The sequence below is a fragment of the Schistocerca nitens genome, chromosome 1 (assembly GCF_023898315.1).
Source record: "Schistocerca nitens isolate TAMUIC-IGC-003100 chromosome 1, iqSchNite1.1, whole genome shotgun sequence".
NCBI lineage: Eukaryota > Metazoa > Arthropoda > Insecta > Orthoptera > Acrididae > Schistocerca > Schistocerca nitens.
This window is the reverse complement of record NC_064614.1, coordinates 706,861,630-706,880,065: the sequence shown is the minus strand read 5'-3', so window position 1 is coordinate 706,880,065 and position 18,436 is coordinate 706,861,630. Positions and strand designations below refer to the sequence as shown.

The following is an 18,436-nucleotide window of genomic DNA, read 5'->3' as shown; positions in this document are numbered from 1 at the left end:
GATATCAGAGGGAACTGTAGGGCAAAAACTATAGAGGAAGACAGAGATCGGAGCACATCCAGCAAATAATTGAGGATGTAGATTGCAAGTGCTACTCTGAAATTAAGAGGTTGGCACAGGAGAGGAATTCGTGGCAGGACTCATCAAACCAGTCAGAAAGCTGATGACTCAAAAAAAAAAAAAAAGTCTTTGTCGCTGAGCTGTTGAAATCCCGGTTCATAGGCATCGGTATTTAACCACTCGTGGTTAGTTTCATCACCTACGTCTTCACAATCAGAATTTTGTATTTGAAACGAAAATACTGGCTCCAATTATAACCGAACACTTTAGCTCTTCTTCGTCTTTTTCAAAAGTTATCGAAGTATGTATGGATAACCGGTAAGGGAGATGATTCCAGAATAAGATTTTCACTCTGCAGCGGAGTGTGCGGTGATATGAAATTTCCTGGCAGATTAAAACTCTGTGCCGGACCGAGACTCGAACTCGTCGTGCTTGGGTAGCTCAGATGGTAGAGGACATGCCCGCGAAAGGCGAAGGTCCCGAGTTCGAGTTTCGGTCCGGCAAACAGTTTTAATCTCCCAGGAAGTTACGGAAGGGAGATATTCTGCATCCTGATGATTGGGAGCTTTACGGATTACAATTTAAGGTTCAAGTGAGGGACAAATGTCCCATAACGAGAGCAGCGCTTACTATTGTCACTTGCACTAAAATTCTGTTTTCTTTTTTTCTGTTTTCACACACATTTACATTACTGTTGTTCTTTTCGACAAGATGCGGTAAATATTCGTACTGCTCTTCTTATAGTTCTAATCTCCCCTTTATTCTTTTCAAGCACAACTGATTCAACTGTCGGAGATACTGTGTTAGTTTACCGGCTGTCAGGTGCTTCATTTGCGGCGCGCGCTTGTCGGCAGGATGGGCGCGGGCGTGTCGTACGCGGTGGTGTTCTCGGCGCTGCTGGTGAAGTGCGTCTTCCTGATCAGCCTGAACGGCGGCGTGTACCTGCCGGCGGCCTACCAGGCGCTGCTGCTGGCCTTCGCGGTGCTCACGCAGGTCGCCGTCGGCGTGCAGTGGCTGCTCGCGTCGCCGCCCGCCGCCGAGCTGCGCCCGCTGCCGCCGCTGCTGCACGTAAGTACCACCACTCCAGCCTCTGCTAATAGCCGACACCTCGGTCGGTGGAGTAAACATTAGTCGACGGAGCCTGTACTTTTATTATATCTGGCTTTCTTTGTTCATCCTACTTGCAGAACATCAAAATTCACCCACTTCTTCAGGAGTCCAATTTTGCTAATCACATTGTATTACAACTTCCGACTGAAGAACATGAAAGGAAAAATAATCGAAAATGATTACCGTATTTGGATACAAACGGGTTGTTCACTACCAATTTTTCAACATTTATAGTTCAAATAAATACCGAAAATATAAATCTTTTAGAGAATCTGCACTTGGTAATTTGTGGTAAGTTCTCATGGAACGAAACTGCTGAGCTCATCGTTTCCTAAGCCTTCACTCTACTTAATCCAACTTAAACTAAATTGCGCTATGGACAACACACACACACACACACACACACACATGCCCGAGGGAGGACTCGAACCTCCGACGGGGGAAGCCACATGGACCGTGACAAGACCCCCTAGACCGCACGGCTACCCCGCGCGGCAGATCTGCATTCTAAAAGAAATTTATAGGCATATGTTTAATTCATATGCACGTTAGTTCTACTTCTCTACCGTCGCTCGCACGCTAATAACGGGGTGGTCATTCTGACGCTAAGATTCTTCGGTTTTGCTATTCGCGTATATCTGTCTGTGACTCCTGCCAGGATCTCTCGCACTGTTTTTTAATGCGCTTGAAGTGTACTTAAAACTGAAGTCTTGGAGGAGGACGATTAGGGATCAACGTGTTGTCCTCTTCATTGTTAATACAGACGAAACCAAGCTCAAATCGGTCGAGGGTAGGTAATGCAATCGGTCGTGCACTTACCATACCAACCTTCCTAGCATTCGCACCAATTATTTTGAGGAAACGATGGAAAGTTTAAATTCGAGTGACGAAACAGGGTTTATAACCCTGCTCCCTCACAGTGCGAGTCCATAGCCGCAACCTCAGCGTCATTACGCCTGGCGAGAAAGTCTGCCATCAGAAGGTCTTTTCGGTTTTGTCACGCCCTGTTTAGAAGGTCTGCTATTCTAGGAGCTAGGCCTTATCCTTTCACGTCTCTCGGGTTTTAAATTTTATTTTGAGAAACGTTTCATTGCGAATACTGACATTTGATATTTTACTGTACTTTTGTTTTCACGATCTATTAATTGTCATGAAGGCCGCGCGTGGTAGCCGAGCGGTTGAGGGCGTCTTGTCGCGGTTCGCGCCGCTTTCCCCGTCGGAGGTTCGAATCCTCCCTCCGGCATGGCTCTTTGTGTTGTCCTCAGCGTAATTTATTAGAAGTTAGATTAAGTATTGAGTAAGCTTAGGGACCGATGACCTCAGCAGTTTCGTCCCATAAAACTTACCACAAATTTTCAATTTTATTTTAATTAAGGAACCATACTGTTCCATTTTAAAAGGTATAGCTGTTTCTTTATCTAGTTATTGTATTAATAACCTATAAACCCACAGATAGAGAGAGAGCACAGAGAGTAGATTTTAATATTTGTCTGGGACGATGAATAACATTGTTGTTGATATTTGATTTGTTGGCATAAGGTCGTGGTACATAGCATAATTCGCTGCGAAATATTTCGGCTTACACTGCTGTTGAGTCCATCAGAGGCTTTAACGAGCCAGAGAGCTGTTACAGGCTCAAAACAGGTGAGCAAGCGCAACCATTTATACGAGGTGCGACAGTAAAGTAATGAGACTGATGTGAAAAAAAAAAATGTTGCTTACCGTTTTAGTCAAGTTTAGTGTTGTCTCCTTCAAAGTAGTTCCCTTCTGATTGCACACACTTTTTCCAGCGCTTCTGCCATTGATGGTAACATTCCTGGAACAGATCTTCTGTAATATCTTCCAAGACCCTCGTCACAGCTGTTTGGACATCTTGTGTGTTTTGAAAATCGTGTCCCTTGACCGCTGCCGGCCATTGTGCCTGAGCTGTTCTAGGCGCTTCAGTCTGGAACCGCGCGACCGCTACGGTTGCAGGTTCGAATCCTGCCTCGGGCTTGGATGTGTGTGATGTCCTTAGGTTAGTTAGGTTTAAGTAGTTCTAAGTTCTAGGGGACTGATGACATCGGATGTTAAGTCCCATAGTGCTCAGAGCCATTTGAACCATTTGACCGCCGTTTTGACTCTTGGAAATAGAAAAAAAGTCGAACGGAGCGATATCTTGTGAATAAGGTGGCTGTGGTACTACTGAAATTTGTTTTGAGGTTAAAGATTGCTGTACTGACAGAGCAGTATGGGATGGCGCATTATCGTGATGCAGAATCCAATTATCTGCAATGTTGGCACTGACACGAAAAACTCTTTTTTTCTTTGTAGTAATATTGGTTGTTTTTCCAGGAGGCACCCACTCTTTATGAACAATTCACTTGGAATCAGAGAAGCACACAAGCATGCATTTCACTTTTAACTTTGACATGCGAGCTTTTTTGGTCTGGGTGATCCCTTTGAACGCCATTGCGAACTTTGGCGTTTTCTCTCTGGATTGTACTGAAGAAAACCAGCTTTGATCACCAGTGATGACACGGCTCAACAATTCAGGATTGATCTCCGTTTGCTGTAACAGATCGGCTGCCACATTTTTCCGTCTTTCTCGCTGTTGTGGTGTGAGATTTTTGGGGACCATTATTGCACAAATCTTTCTCATTCCAGAATCTTCAGTTATTATTAGATGAACTGTTTCTCGATTGATGTTCAGTTCTTCTGCAATCATTTTCGCGGATAATCTTCGATCAGATCGTACGAGTTCACGCACCCTGGCCAAGTTGTAATCCGTCCGTGAGGTTGATAGTCTACCACTGCGATCTTCATCTTCAACATTCGTTCTGCCTTCAGTAAACATTTTATGCCAACTAAAAACTTAAGGTCTTGACATTAACTCCTCTCCAAAAGCCTTCTGAAGCTTACCTTAAGTTGTTGATGCGCTTTCACCCAATTTAAGGAAAAAAGAAATGGCATACCGTGGCGCAACATTATGCGGTTCGATTTCCGTGACGAAAGAGAAATATGTGTTAACTTATTACAGCACAACTTACGACTGAGCAATTGCATCGATGTGCCTCTTGGACTAGAAGCAGGTTATAGACCAAGCTCAAAGATATTGTGCCTACGCAAGCCTATTGGGTTGCCACATCCTGCAAAGAAAATCAGTCTCATTACTTTATTGAAATGTGTGTGAAATCTTATGGGACTTAACTGCTAAGGTCATCAGTCCCAAAGCTTACACACTACTTAACCTAAATTATCCTAAGGACGAACACACACACCCATGCCCGAGGGAGGACTCTAACCTCCGCGGGGATCAGCCGCACAGTCCGTGACTGCAGCGCCCCAGACCGCTCGGCTAATCCCACGCGGCATTACTTTATTGGCTTTACTGTCGCACCTCGCATGTATCCACACAACGGTCTGTTCGTGACGTCATAAGACTGCTGCCTAAGATCTCGGAGTCGTTAAAGCCTCTGAAGGAGGCTTCAGCAGTTGAAGACGAAACGCTAAGCAGAGAATTCGCCTTTTACCACTGCCTTATGCAAATAAAACATACATCAACAATACCGCAAACGCCGGCCGTGAAAGCCTGCATTCCGACCGTGACACTGTACGAATAAAATTACTGTCCCAGACATTAAATAAAATAGACTCGATTCCCCGTTTCCGTCGACAATTTTCGGGAAGTTTCCCTCGGTTATCATCTGAACACGGGAACTGGAAGTCCCCTCCCAAGTATTACCAATTGGGATTCGCTTTGTCCTTTTTCTCAGGTGCCGGGACATTTGAGTATCGCATTTGAGTATCACGACACTTCAGTGGCCGGGATCTCTAACAGCTCGCTCTGCCCCGTGGCGTAAGGCGTAGAAAAGAAGGCCGTTATGTGTACCGTGAGTTTCCGAAAAAAGAGTGTAATGACAAACGGTGTGGAGGGTGAACGCAGGCTGGGCGCGCCGGTTGCAGGGCGGCGGGGAGCGGTGGGTGTGGTCGTGCCGGTCGCCGTACGCGCACCTGGTGGCGTCGCTGTCGTACTGCGGCGCGCTGCTGCTGCTGGTGGCCCTGCTGGCCGTCAAGTCGCGCGCCATCCGCGACAACTACCGCGAGGCCACGTTCATCGGGCTGAGCGCGGGCGCCGCCGTGCTCATCGCGGCCGCCTGGCTGCTCGCCGGCCTGCTGCTCGCCACGCCGCCCCAGCGCGACGCCTGCGTCGCCTTCGGCCTCGTCGCCACCGCCGCCGTCGTCTTCCTCGTCATGTTCATGCCCAAGGGCCGCCAGCTGGCCGCCATGGGCCGCGACGGCCTGTACGCCGAGGACCGCGACGACCGCCTCAGCTCGCTCAGCAGGGCCGCCTCGCCCTCCTTCTTCCACTTCACGCCTGCGCACCACCCACAGCCGCCGCCGCCGCCGCCGCACAAGGCGCCCGTGCCGCCCGGACTCACAGGTAAAAAAGCGCGCGCGCGCTGCACCGGGCACGTGCCTCCGTGATACGGGCAGGCCGCTCTCGCCTGGCAAACGTAACTCTAAGGGGCAGTCAAATGAAAACGAGACAGATCGAAAGAAAGCTTCAAAAGTTATCGCCGTAACTGTTAATATTACACTGCTGGCCATTAAAATTGCTACACCCGAAGATGACGTGCTACAGACGCGAAATTTAACTGACGGGAAGAAGATGCTGTGATATGCGAATGATTAGCTTTTCAGAGCATTCACACAACGTTTGCGCCGGTGGCGACACCTACAACGTGCTGACATGAGGAAATTTTCCAACCGATTTCTCATACAAAAACAGCAGTTGACCGGCGTTGCCTGGTGAAACGTTGTTGTGATGCCTCGTGTATGGAGGAGAAATGCGTACCGTCACGTTTCCGACTATGATAAAGATCGGATTGTAGCCTATCGCGATTGCGGTTTATCGTATAGTGACATTGCTGCTCGCATTGGTCGAGATCCAATGAGTGTTAGCAGAATATGGAATCGGTGGCTTCAGGAGAGTAGCATGGAACGCAGTGCTGGATCGTATCACTAGCAGTCGAGATGACAGGCATCTTATCCCCATGGTTGTAGCGGATCGTGCAGCCACGTCTCCTTCCCTGAATCAACAGATGGGGACGTTTGCAAGACGACAACCATCGGCACGAACAGTTCGACGACGTTTGCAGCAGCATCGACTATCAGCTCGGAGACCATGTCTGCGGCCACTCTTGACACTGCATCACAGACAGGAGCGCCTGCGACGGTGTACTCAACGACGAACCTGGATGCTCGAATGGCAAAACGTCATTTTTTCAGATGAATGCAGGTTCTGTTTACAGCATCATGATGGTCGGATCCGTGTTTGGCGACATCGCGGTGAACGCACATTGGAAGCGTGTATTCGTCATCGCCATACTGGCGTATCACCCGGCGTGATGTATTGGAGTGCCATTGGCTGTATGTCTCGGTCACCCCTCTTGTTCGCATTGACGACACTTTGAACAGTGGACGTTACATTTCAGATGTGTTACGACCCGTGGCTCGACCCTTCATTCGATCCCTGCGAAACCCTACATTTCAGCACGATAATGTACGACCGCATGTTGCAGGTCCTGTACAGGCCTTTCTGGATACAGAAAATGTTCGACTGCTGCCCTGGCCAGCACATTCTCCAGATCTCACACCAACTGAAAACGTCTGGTCAATGGTGACCGAGCAACTGGCTCGTCACAATACGCCAGTCACTGCTCTTGATGAACTATGGTATCGTGTTGAAGCTGCATGGGCAGCTGTACCTGTACACGCCATCCAAGCTCTGTTTGACTCAATGCCCAGGCGTATCAAGGCTGTTATTACGACCAGAGGTGGTTGTTCTGGGTACTGATTTCTCAGGATCTATGCACCCAAATTGCGGGTAAATGTAATCACATGTCAGTTCAAGAATAATATTTTGTCCAATGAATACCCGTTAATCATCTGCATTTCTTCTTGGTGTAGCAATTTTAATGGTTAGTAGTGTACTTATCCCACTGTGAGACAAGGTGGTCAGTGCCTTCACGGAAAAATGTTTGCCGTTGTCTACGGAAGCATAATAGTATCCACCCGTGCACCTTTTCATCCGAACAAATCGACGGCCGCAAATGCCTTTCTTCGGCGCTCCAGAAATAAGGAAGCCGCATGGGCAACGTTGGACCAGCGTGTTGTCAAGATTGTTTCGATTACGCTGCCGAAGTTTCAGTGGGAAGCCCTTACGCGTCCGCCGCACAGTCCCGATCTCTCCCCATTCGATTTCCGTATTTTTTGGTGCCCTGAAGAAACAGATTCTTGGCCGTGGATTGGCTTCGGCAAAGAGATGCACGCCTTGGTACAATCGTGGTTCCCTAGGCAACCGCAGATATTTTCCTGTGAAGGCACTGACGGTCTTATCTCACAGTGGGATAAATTTATTAACTCTTACAGCGCTTACTTTTGAAATAATAAACAGTTTACTTACTTTTTTCCTTCTGTCTCGTCTTCATTTCACTGCCTCTTATACAGGGTGTTTCAAAAATACTTTTACGAACTGTGGGGACGCGTTCCTTGCACCGAACAAGAAAAAATGTTTGATAAACATGGGCTCTAAAATGCATATCTTAAGAGCCATGGGCACTTTATCGTCTTGGTTACTGTGGAACACATCTCTTCTATTGAACAAGTGCATGTAGCTCGGTGGAACATATGTGTTCTATGGAAGTAAAGTGCATGTAGCTCTTAAGGAATGAATGCAGAGCCCATGTTCACTGGTATCTTTTTATTTTCTTGTTTTGGTCCGTACTACCTCTTCCCAAAATACGGAAAGCAAGGAACTTTCACATTAACAGACGTGTTTCACAGTATCGAAGACGAACAAGCGGCCATAGCTTTTAAGGCATGCGCTTTTTAGAGCCCATGTTTATTGTACATTTTTCTTGTTTCTGTGTAAGGAATTTCTCACTACAGTTTGTGCAATTATTTTTTAAACATCCCCCATTTGTTGGAGAGCTCTCTATTTCATCGTACTTGCGTCTGAATGAGCGGATAACACTTCCTATCAAATATTTCGTTGCGCCAGCATCTGCCTGCAGCTTGTAAGATTCTTCTTCTCCCCGCTTACTACTTAATTGTGGTGCATGTACCCTCGAATGGATAATGCTTAAATGTGGAAAAGCTTTGAAAAAAATAAAATTATTTGGCTGCAGAATGGCCTCTGGATCTGTGAACACAGCTTAAAATATGATTATTAGTGTTCATTAAATAACTATAAAATATGCAATGTACCTTGATTATTAGTTTCCTTTTGCAGACTCACACAAAATACGGCCGAATTTTCTGCGGACAAAAACTTCTTGTATTATTAGAGCCATTAGAAACGCTCCATGAATAACTTATTACAGTGGCGTCAGACGCTCATCTACCTCTATTTTTCGATAAAGCATAAAACCTGATTTTGAGAACGTCCGCAGTTGAGGCTCATGTTGACTGAAGTAAATATCTGCTGCTGTTGTAATTAATGTATCTTTTTACTGCACGACTACTTTCGGAAGCTTACAGCTCCATCAACATGTGCCACCAAGTAATTTGTTAATTGATGGATGCTTGGCGATCGGGATACACAATCACAAAACGTCTAAGATATGCCTGCACAACAAACAGCAGCGTCGGTACAGTACCTGCTTCACTTTGCAGGACGGCGGAACATAACTTTTAATACAAGCTCTCTCTCTCTCGCTCTCTGCTATTAATCAAGGCAGATAACTCTTGACTAATCATTGATAATCTTCGTCTTCCTCTACGGAGAAGATAAACTAAGAATGAAATTGCAATGAAATGCAGACCTTTAGCTGCTTACAGGCGTTGATAAATATAAACGGGGATAGTAAGTAGCTAAAGGTCTTGATTTCATTGTTCGTGAGCTGCAATATTACCAATGGTATCTGTTCTTTGGGACATGTCTGAAGCATATGAGATGTTACAAACTCCTTTATGCGCGGGATAAGACACAGATTTTCATGTGACGTTCCGTTAATGATACACTGGCTTTATTTTGAGAGACTGTAGTGACGAGGCTATTGTGTGAAGTTCAGTGAAGCATCATTAACTGCACTTCGATTAAAAGCACTTGTTAGCAGACACTTGCCACGTCGTGTCAAGAGATGCCTCATAGCTTGTCGGCAGCACATCGGTCAAGGCGCGGGAAACAGGGAGCGGTCTGCCAATAAGGCCAGAGCACGTTCTTGCTCGCTGCGGCTGTTACCTGGTGTCCGGTTACGACGTGGCGTTACCAGCTGTGCTCCAGAACCGCAACTCACCTGACACCTGGGTTATGCTCTGTACACGGGTTACGTCAATGTGTCTGATTGGAGAACCAGATTCTAAGGCGTTATGTAACAAATAAAAGTAATTTTACTCAGACTATAAATTTGAATGTTTCTTCCCTAGTGAGTTGATAGATTATACTCAAGAGTACATGCTCCAAATGCCATACAGAAGGCCACGATCAGTGGTATACAAAATTATTAGGTTTCTTCCATTCGTACACCACAGTGCGAGACGCTACAAATCTGTGGAACCAATCACAGTTTGCACAACGTCTTCTTGTTCACGTACATCCGTAATTTCAGCACTCCGGGCAGATCTCCAGTCCCATTGTCAAATCGATACTTTTAGTAAAACTAACCTTACGTAGGTACGTTCCTGATATTGTATGGTCTAATGAGCTTTCTCGACTGTACTAAACCAGGGAAGACACTTCTGCCTGAGATTTGACCCAAGCAGAGACTATCTGGCGGTTCTCAAACCAGGGAAGACACTTCTGCCTGAGATTTGACCCAAGCAGAGACTATCTGGCGGTTCTCCTACTGCCACATTTCAACTAAGATAATTGATGACTCCTCACTCCGAACACGGGGTGATTTTGAAAGTTGGAAGTACACTGCAGAGGGCCATATATAAGTGGATAAGGACGAAATAAGGTCGAATTAACATTCCCCCATGAATGCATGTTATCGTGGCCGGAGGCCATTCTACCCTGTACAGAGGACAGGGCAGACGTTTGCTGGAGTACCATCACGTAGCACCCACGTGACCGAAGTCACCGAGGCACTTCTTTCAGCAGCAAGGCAGTGTGTCCCGCAGTAAATGGGGACGTACTCCACCTATGGAACACCGTAAGAGGACGACAGGTCCTAAGAGGATAAGGAACAAGCTCCGATGAACAGTCTCGCCCTCTAGTATGGAGCAACTCAGGAATGTTCTACACAAAGTAATGCATGGTACGGATGAAGTGACATTTAACACGGAAGCAAACATCTCTGGACAAAAGATAATTTAGAGCCTGTTTGTTCTTTATGTTTTTAGGCAGTATCTCTCATAGGTTATGGCTATTGTTCGAAATGACCCTCTATTAAATCCTCACATACATTCGTCAGTGGCCGAGCGGGGTGGCCGAGCGGTTGCGCTACAGTCTGGAACCGCGCGACCGCTACGGTCGCAGGTTCTAATCCTGCCTCGGGCATGGATGTGTGTGATGTCCTTAGGTTAGTTAGGTTTAAGTGTTTCTAAGTTATAGGGGACTGATGACCGCAGAAGTTAAGTCCCCTGGTGCTCAGAGCCATTTGAACATTCGTCAGTGTGGCTTATTAAGCCATGTCGTTCATATCTAGTGCTCGTTGCTTCTTGCGAAACTGAAGTAACAGTCCACAATGGGTCGTAAAACATTTCCTAGTCTATCACCGGGAACCATAATAGTCTACGTATAAACGTAACACTTGTGCGTGACTTGAATGTCCCATCGGGGTGAAATTTATTTTCACCATCAATTCAAGGTAGTCCTTGTTTTTTTATATTATTGTCATTATTGCCATTATTATTATTCTCAGGAGAACCTCCTCATTCCTCATCAATCTAGCTAATTTTCAACATTCTTCTGTAGCACCACATGTCAAATGCTTCCATTCTCTTTTATTCCGGTTTTCTCACAGTCCATAGTTCACAACCACAAAGTGGTCTATTTCAGAAGTACATTCTCAGAAATTTGTTCCTTAAGTTAAGGCCTATGTTTGACGCCAGCAGACTTTTCTTGTACAGAAATGTCCTTTATGCCAGTCTAGTCTGCTTTTGATGCCTTTACTCCGTCCATCATGGGTTATTTTCCTGCCTAGGCGGCAGAAGTCCTTAATTTCCTCTAATTCGTGATCCCCAATTCTGATGTTAAGTTTATCGCTGTTTTCATTTTTGCTACTTCTCATTGCTTTTGTCTTGTTTCCATTTATTCTAACAAGGGAACCTCCCCACAGCACCCCCCTTAGATTTAGTTATAAGTTGGCACAGTTGATAGGCCTTAAAAACAGAACACAGATCAATCGAGAAAACAGGAAGAAGTTGTCGGGAACTATGAAAAAAATAAGCAAAATATACAAACTGTGTAGTCCATGCGCAAGATAGGCAACATCAAGGAGAGTGTACGCTCAGGAGCGCCGTGGTCACGTGATTAGCGTGAGCATCTGCGCAACCATAGGTCCTTGGTTCAAGTCTTCCCTCGAGTGAAAAGTTTAATTCTTTATTTTCAGACAATTATCAAAGTTCAGGCACTCACACATAATCAACTTCGCTCTCCAAAATTCCAGGAGATGTTCAGATTTGCTTGGACATATGAAGGATTTGACGGTCTACACACGGAAAAATTTGAAAACGTTAAAAACATATGTTTTGACAGCGCATAGGGAAAACTGTGCGACTGTGAAACTGTTCCATTCATTTGTTGGAGTTTATGTGACAAACTCTTATGTTTTCATCAATTTTTTGGGAGTGATTATCACATCCACAAGAAAACCTAAATCGGGCAAGGTAGAAGAATCTTTTTACCCATTCGCCAAGTGTACAAGTTAGGTGGGTCGACAACATATTCCTGTCATGTGACGCACATGCCGTCATCAGTGTCGTATAGAATATATCAGACGTGTTTTCCTGTGGAGGAATCGGTTGACCTATGACCTTGCGATCAAATGTTTTCGGTTCGCATTGAAGAGGCACGTCCTTCCGTCTACTATTCGCACGGTTTGACGGTGCGGTCGCAAAACACAGACACTAAACTTATTACAGTGAACAGAGACGTCAATGAACGAACGGACAGATCGTAACTTTGCGAAAATAAAGAAAGTAAACTTTTCACTCGAGGGAAGATGTGAACCAAGAACCTCTGGTTCCGCAGCTGCTCACGCTAACCACGGGACCACGGCGCTCCTGAGCTCACACTCTCCCTGATGTTGCTTATGTTGCGCGTGGACTACTCAGTTTGTGTATTTTGCTTATTTTTTTCATAGTTCCACACAACTTCTTCCTGCTTTCTCGATTGATCTGTGTTCAGTTTTTCAAGGCCTATCCACTGTGCCAACTTATAACTAAATCTGAGGGGGCTGCGATGGGGAGGTTCCCTTGTAAGTCCATATACTGTTAGAGTGTTCATTCCGTTCAACAGATCCCGTAATTCTTCTACACTTTCACATAGAATAGCAGTGTCGTCAGAGAATAGTATCATTGATATTCTTTCACCCGGAATTTTAATCATAGTCTTGAATCTTTCTTTTATTTCCGTCTCTGCTTCTTCGGCGTATAGATTGAAGAGAAGCTGCGAAAGAGACGAAAAAGTTTGTTCCTCTTTTACACCCTTTTCAATACAAGCACTTCCTTCTAGGTCTTCAAGTCTTACTGTTTGCTCTCGGTTCTTGTACATACTATATATCACCCCTGTTTCCCTATTTTTCTCAGAATATCGAACATCTCGAACCATTTTAATTGTCGAACGCTTTTTCCAAGTCGACTAATCCTATGAACTTGCCTTGATTTTTCTTTAGCTTTGTTTCCCTTATCGGCCAATGGCCTTGCCGCAGTGGTTCAAATGGTCCCCATGGCTCTGAGTGCTATGGGACCTAACATCGGAGGTCATCAGTCCCCTAGAACTTAGTACGACTTAAACCTAACTAACCTAAGGACATCACACACATCCATGCCCGAGGCAGGATTCGAACCTGCTACCGTAGTGGCCGCGCGGTTCCAGACTGAAGCGCCTAGAACAGCTCGGCCACACCGGCCGGCTGCCGCAGTGGTAACACCGGTTCCCGTCAGATCACCGAAGTTAAACACTGTCGGGATTGTCTAGCACTTCGATGGCTCCTCTTGGGGGTCTGCCAAGTGCCGCTGGCAAGCGGGATGTACTCAGACCTGCCAAGTAAGCTTCCAAATCACGTGGAAACAGGCGGTAGACCGTCAGACTATGTTGATGTCATTCGACATGATGGTTCTGCTGCTTCTGCTTCACAGCCAATGGATTTCGAAGTCATCCCAAGGCAACCATATTTTCCCAAGGTTGACCCTCCACACATTGTGGGCTCAATCCCTGTGCTTATGTTTACAGGAAATACATTTGAAAGCCACTGATGCCTCTGTACTACTGGGCTACATCCTCCATTGAAAGGATGACCCGACTGTCGAAAGAGCCAAGAGGGGTTGCTGTATTTGTCAATAACACACTAAACTCCTCTGCTTTCTCCTTGGTTACTGACATACAAGCAGTAGCCATTGCAGTTCATATGGGTCAAAACATCATTATCTGCCCCCTGTACTTACCTCCGCAAGGTATTTTTGCCCTGTGGCTCTCACAGGCATTACTGAACAACTCCCCTGCCCATTTCTCCTACTGATTGATTTCAGTCCCCACAATGTATTAAGAGGATGAGATTATACTTGCCCCACAGGTCGAGTCTTGCAGAACGTCATGATGTCTCAGGAGCTGTATATCCTCGACAAATGCAGTCCCACTCGTTTCTCAGCTGCTGCTGAGTCGACCCCCCTTTCTGCTCTCCAGCCCATGCAAATTCAGCCCACTGAGAAGCAGCTGATAACCTTCATTCCAGAGACCAATCCCACTGTGTATTCATTTGGATGGAGGATTTCTTAAACATGAGCCACCGAAATGTATGATGATTAGGGCCAACTAGGCGCTGTTCAGCTAGCTGTCTGTGTTTAAACACCGTGACAGAATACAGGAATGGGTGGACCACATCAGACGAGTGTGATCAATCATGCCATTGACCTACCCATCCCAAAGTCCTTAGGTCAATTTAGGAGGACAGATGAGCGCCGTTCAAAAATCCAGGATAGGCATATCGTTTTTCGACGGTTTAGTACCGCCCAACCACAGAAAAAGTAACAGCCTTTCGAGTAGCGAGAACCAAGCCTCGCCTCGCACTTAAGGAGAGCAACAAAAGAGCATGGCAAGCGTTCCTGGACACTGTCAACTGTTCCACTTGTTCTTCAAAAGTATTGGAAATTATCTGGAAGATTCCCGATCAATACAATCATTTACCAATAGCAGAAGGCTGAAATTAGGTTGTCTCCGAAGAACGACTGGAAGCATCGCCCAGACGCTGACAGAGCATTTTGCAAAACTACTGTCATGCAAGCCAGGAACTAGAGTTTTCTCACTACCGTTGTAGAGAGAGGGAAGTTGGACTTCAGATCCAACAGTTCTGAGTCTTACAACTACGGTTTCTCAATGTGGGAACTGAAATCGGCTCTGTGTGAGATTCGTGATACTGCACCCAGTGACGACCAAGTCCAGTACTGGATGTTTCGACCTTTTCCAGCAGTGTCAAAGGAAATCCTCGATGAATGTTTTAATTTGATATGGCAGACAGGTCACTGCCCCGATTCGTGGAAAGAGGGAATTTTGGTACTTCTCCTCAAACTAGGAAATGACCGTACATATCCCGGTAGTTACCGGAGTATCACCTCAACGAGCTGTGTAGGAAAGACACTGGAATGAATGTTTAACGTCGACTGGTCTGGTTGTTAGAGACCAAACAACTCCTTAGCCACCCTCATAGTGGATTCGGGAGTTTTCGGTCCGTTGTCGACAACGTGATCCTGCTAGAAGCGGCTATTCAGCAGTCTTTCCTACGTGAACATGATCACTGTATTGACATATTCTTTGACAACAGTATGTGTATGACCTTACTTGGAGACACAGTAGGGCTTTCGTGGCCACCTCCCTATCTTCATACTGTCTTTCATGTCTCGGCGGCTTTTTAGGACCCGAGTTGGTGATACGCCGTCAGATCGTTTTGAGCAGGAGAATGATGTCCGTCAGGGCAGTGTTCTGCGTGCTGCTCTCTTTGCAATAGCCATAACACTATCACGTCTACAGTAATGAGTCCTGTACAGTCCTTATCATTTATGGACGTTTTTTGCTGTTTTCTGTTTTTCCTCCAGCAGTGCAACTGCGAGCCACCAGTTGCAACTCACAGTTCAGAGGTTATAGGAGTGGGCTGCAAAGACTGATTTTCAGTTTTCTCCAGAGAAATGCGTGTGTCTTCATTTTAATCCTTCTCGCCGTATTTTAATTTGCCTGACTTCCATGGGATGGACACCACTCTACATTTTACACACTCAGTGTTTCTGGGCCTCATTTTTTACTCCAAATTGTCGTGGTTGCCAGAACTGGGAGATCTGAAGCCAGTGATCATCATAAAGCGCCTTAGCCGTAGGTCTTCGGGAGCGGACAGAGCGCGTCTGCTCCAGTTTCATAGGTCTTCCGTGCGTTTGCTGCTAGACTAAGAGTGCAGTTGTATGGATCGGTGAAGCCTCCTTATTTGAAGATCATTGATGCTGTCACCATGAGGGGATTAGACTGGCCGCTGGTGGTTATACGACCAGCCCCATACCCAGTCACCTGAGGCTAGTAAACTGCCACTTACAACTTCGTGTTATTTACTATTCGTGTATTCGACAGTGCTGACTGAACGTCTCACGTATGGTAGATGAACTGATTTTTGTATGAGGAAATGTTATCTGATAATTGTTGAATTAAAATCCTGTTAGATCATGAAACGAATGGCATCACTTCATGAAGCAGAGAAATGGAACTTTCTCCACATTCAAGGCTTGGTATAAACCTAAGATGTTATGGCCTCTGACTATGAAATTACGAAATCCAATCTAGAGTCAGTCTTGCCACATAAATAGCTGATGCTAGCAATGAACAGCAGGTGTGATATATAAATATTAACGAGGCATACTTTTAGATAAAGCAAAAAATGGAACTTGAGAGGCTGGACAAAAATATGGAAATACCTCGAGAAATGCATCCTTGTATATAAATGCAGTTTATAGCCAAGCTCGCAGTTTGCGCTGTTGTATTTGACCACGATCGCCACTGTGTAGTTGTGTGTTATTTCGAAGGTAGGTGGTTTAGGACGTAGGAAGATTGTTGGTGCTCGTATGGTACGAGGTTCCGCTACCAAGATAGTCGAAGTGTTTGATATTTCAGGAGGCACCTGTCGGAGATTTATACAGCATACATGAAAGGCGGAGAAACATCATCCGCTAAGACACAAAGCGGTCGTATGTTTTGGTAACTGATCGTGACAGAAGCTCAATTATGAGGATTGTGACGATTGATAAGAGGACGACAGCTGCAAATGACACTGCGGAACTGAATGTCGCACTCACGAAGCTTGTCTGCACCAAAACGACATGAAGAGAGCCCCATAACTACGGAATTTCAGGGCGACCTGGATCTCCAAAACCACTCATCAGTGACGCAAATGCCCGTAACAGGAGACCGTGGTGCCGAGGCTATAAAACATGGACTATCGAGCAATGGAAGAAAGCCATTTGGTCAGATGAGTCTTGTTTCACACTGTTTTCAACTTCTTCCTGAGTTTACATCCCAATAGTGAAACATGACGGCGGTTCGGTGATGATTTGGGCGGCCATATCGTGGTATTTCACGGGACCCACTGGTACTGTACAAGTTCGCTTTACTGCCAAGGATTATGTGACCATTTTGGCTGATCAGATCCATCCCGTAGAACAGTCTTTGTTCCTAATGGTGATGCTGTATTCGAAGACTATATGACCTCTGTTCACAGAGCTTGCATCGTCCAGGATTGGTTTTGTGGGAACGAGGCTGAATTATCGCATCTCTCCTGACCATCACAGACACCACATCTCGATGTTATTGAGTCTTTATGGTCTACTTAGGAGAGCAGGGTGGGTGATCGCTATACACTTCCATCATCGTTACCCGAACTTGCCACTATTTTATAGGAAGATGGGTATAATAAAATTACACTGAAAACCTCACAGGGCCTGTATTTATCCATTTCGAGACTAAACTGTTGTGGATGCTAACGGTTTTCCTACTCCCTAAAAGCCACGGCAGTGTGTTGTGTTTTTGGTGTTTCCATATTTATGTCCACCCTCTGTATTTTAGACGATGGGCTTAAAAAATGAATTGCTTACAAATTTTTTGAAATTCTGGTAAGTGAACTCTAACGTCATAGGAGTAGGCAAATGCAGTGGTTTCTTATTTTCCCGCTATTTTAAAGTGCTCTGCTTAGCACAAGTGACCATTTTGGATTTTTTTAACATTTCCAACAGTGTAAAATTAGGACACATTGTCTGTCACATCAGAGCGAAACGCAGCGGCTGTCTTCGATTCTCAACTAAACATAAGTGATCTGGTAACCATGCAGGCTACGCCCATATTCCCTTTTCCATCATCTCGGAGTCTATACTTTGCACAAGTGACCTGATTGGAATTCCCACGAACAGGGTTCAAAAATGGTTCAAATGGCTCTGATCACTATGGGACTCAACTGCTGAGGTCATAAGTCCCCTAGAACTTAGAACTACTTAAACCTAACTAACCTAAGGACAACACACACATCCATGCCCGAGGCAGGATTCGAACCTGCGACCGTAGCGGTCGCGCGGTTCCAGACTGTAGCGCCAGAACCGCTCGGCCACCAGCGGCCGGCCACGAACAGGGAAACTGTGCATCTTTTACCACTTAGGACAACTGGTCTGCGAGATGTGACTTCAGAAGGGAGGGGAAAACACTTTAGCACAACTCGAATATCTTGGATTTCCCGCCATGTTTTGAGTTTCTCGACGTATATAACATCGTCGCAATTGGCCTCTGGCGTCGCGGTGGTGGGGAGGGGAGGGGGCAAATCTGGCAACATGGAATTATGTCATGAATGACATATTTGGAAATGTGGCAACAATGCAGACTGCACCCATACATACACAGCTACACTACTGCTCGTCGAATGGTTCAAATGGCTCTGAGCACTATGGGACTTAACATCTGTGGTCATCAGACCCCTAGAACTTAGAACTACTTAAACCAAACTAACGTAAGGACATCACACACATCCATGCCCGAGGCAGGATTCGGACCTGCGACCGTAGCGGTCACGCGGTTCCAGACTGAAGCGCCTACAACCGC

The 18,436-nt window shown here is 45.8% G+C and overlaps 1 protein-coding gene across 1 annotated transcript in view; it reads left to right on the top strand.

Moving 5' to 3' along the window:
- The window catches only part of LOC126195937 (uncharacterized), a gene marked incomplete at its 5' end in the record, with an annotated part of 83,982 nt that overhangs the window by 26,808 nt on the left and 38,738 nt on the right, over positions 1-18,436 (top strand). Inside the window, 2 exons of the mRNA XM_049934530.1 lie at positions 915-1,128; positions 5,116-5,593. Coding sequence (XP_049790487.1) covers positions 915-1,128; positions 5,116-5,593 — 692 coding nt within the window. The remainder of the gene's footprint in view (positions 1-914; positions 1,129-5,115; positions 5,594-18,436) is intronic.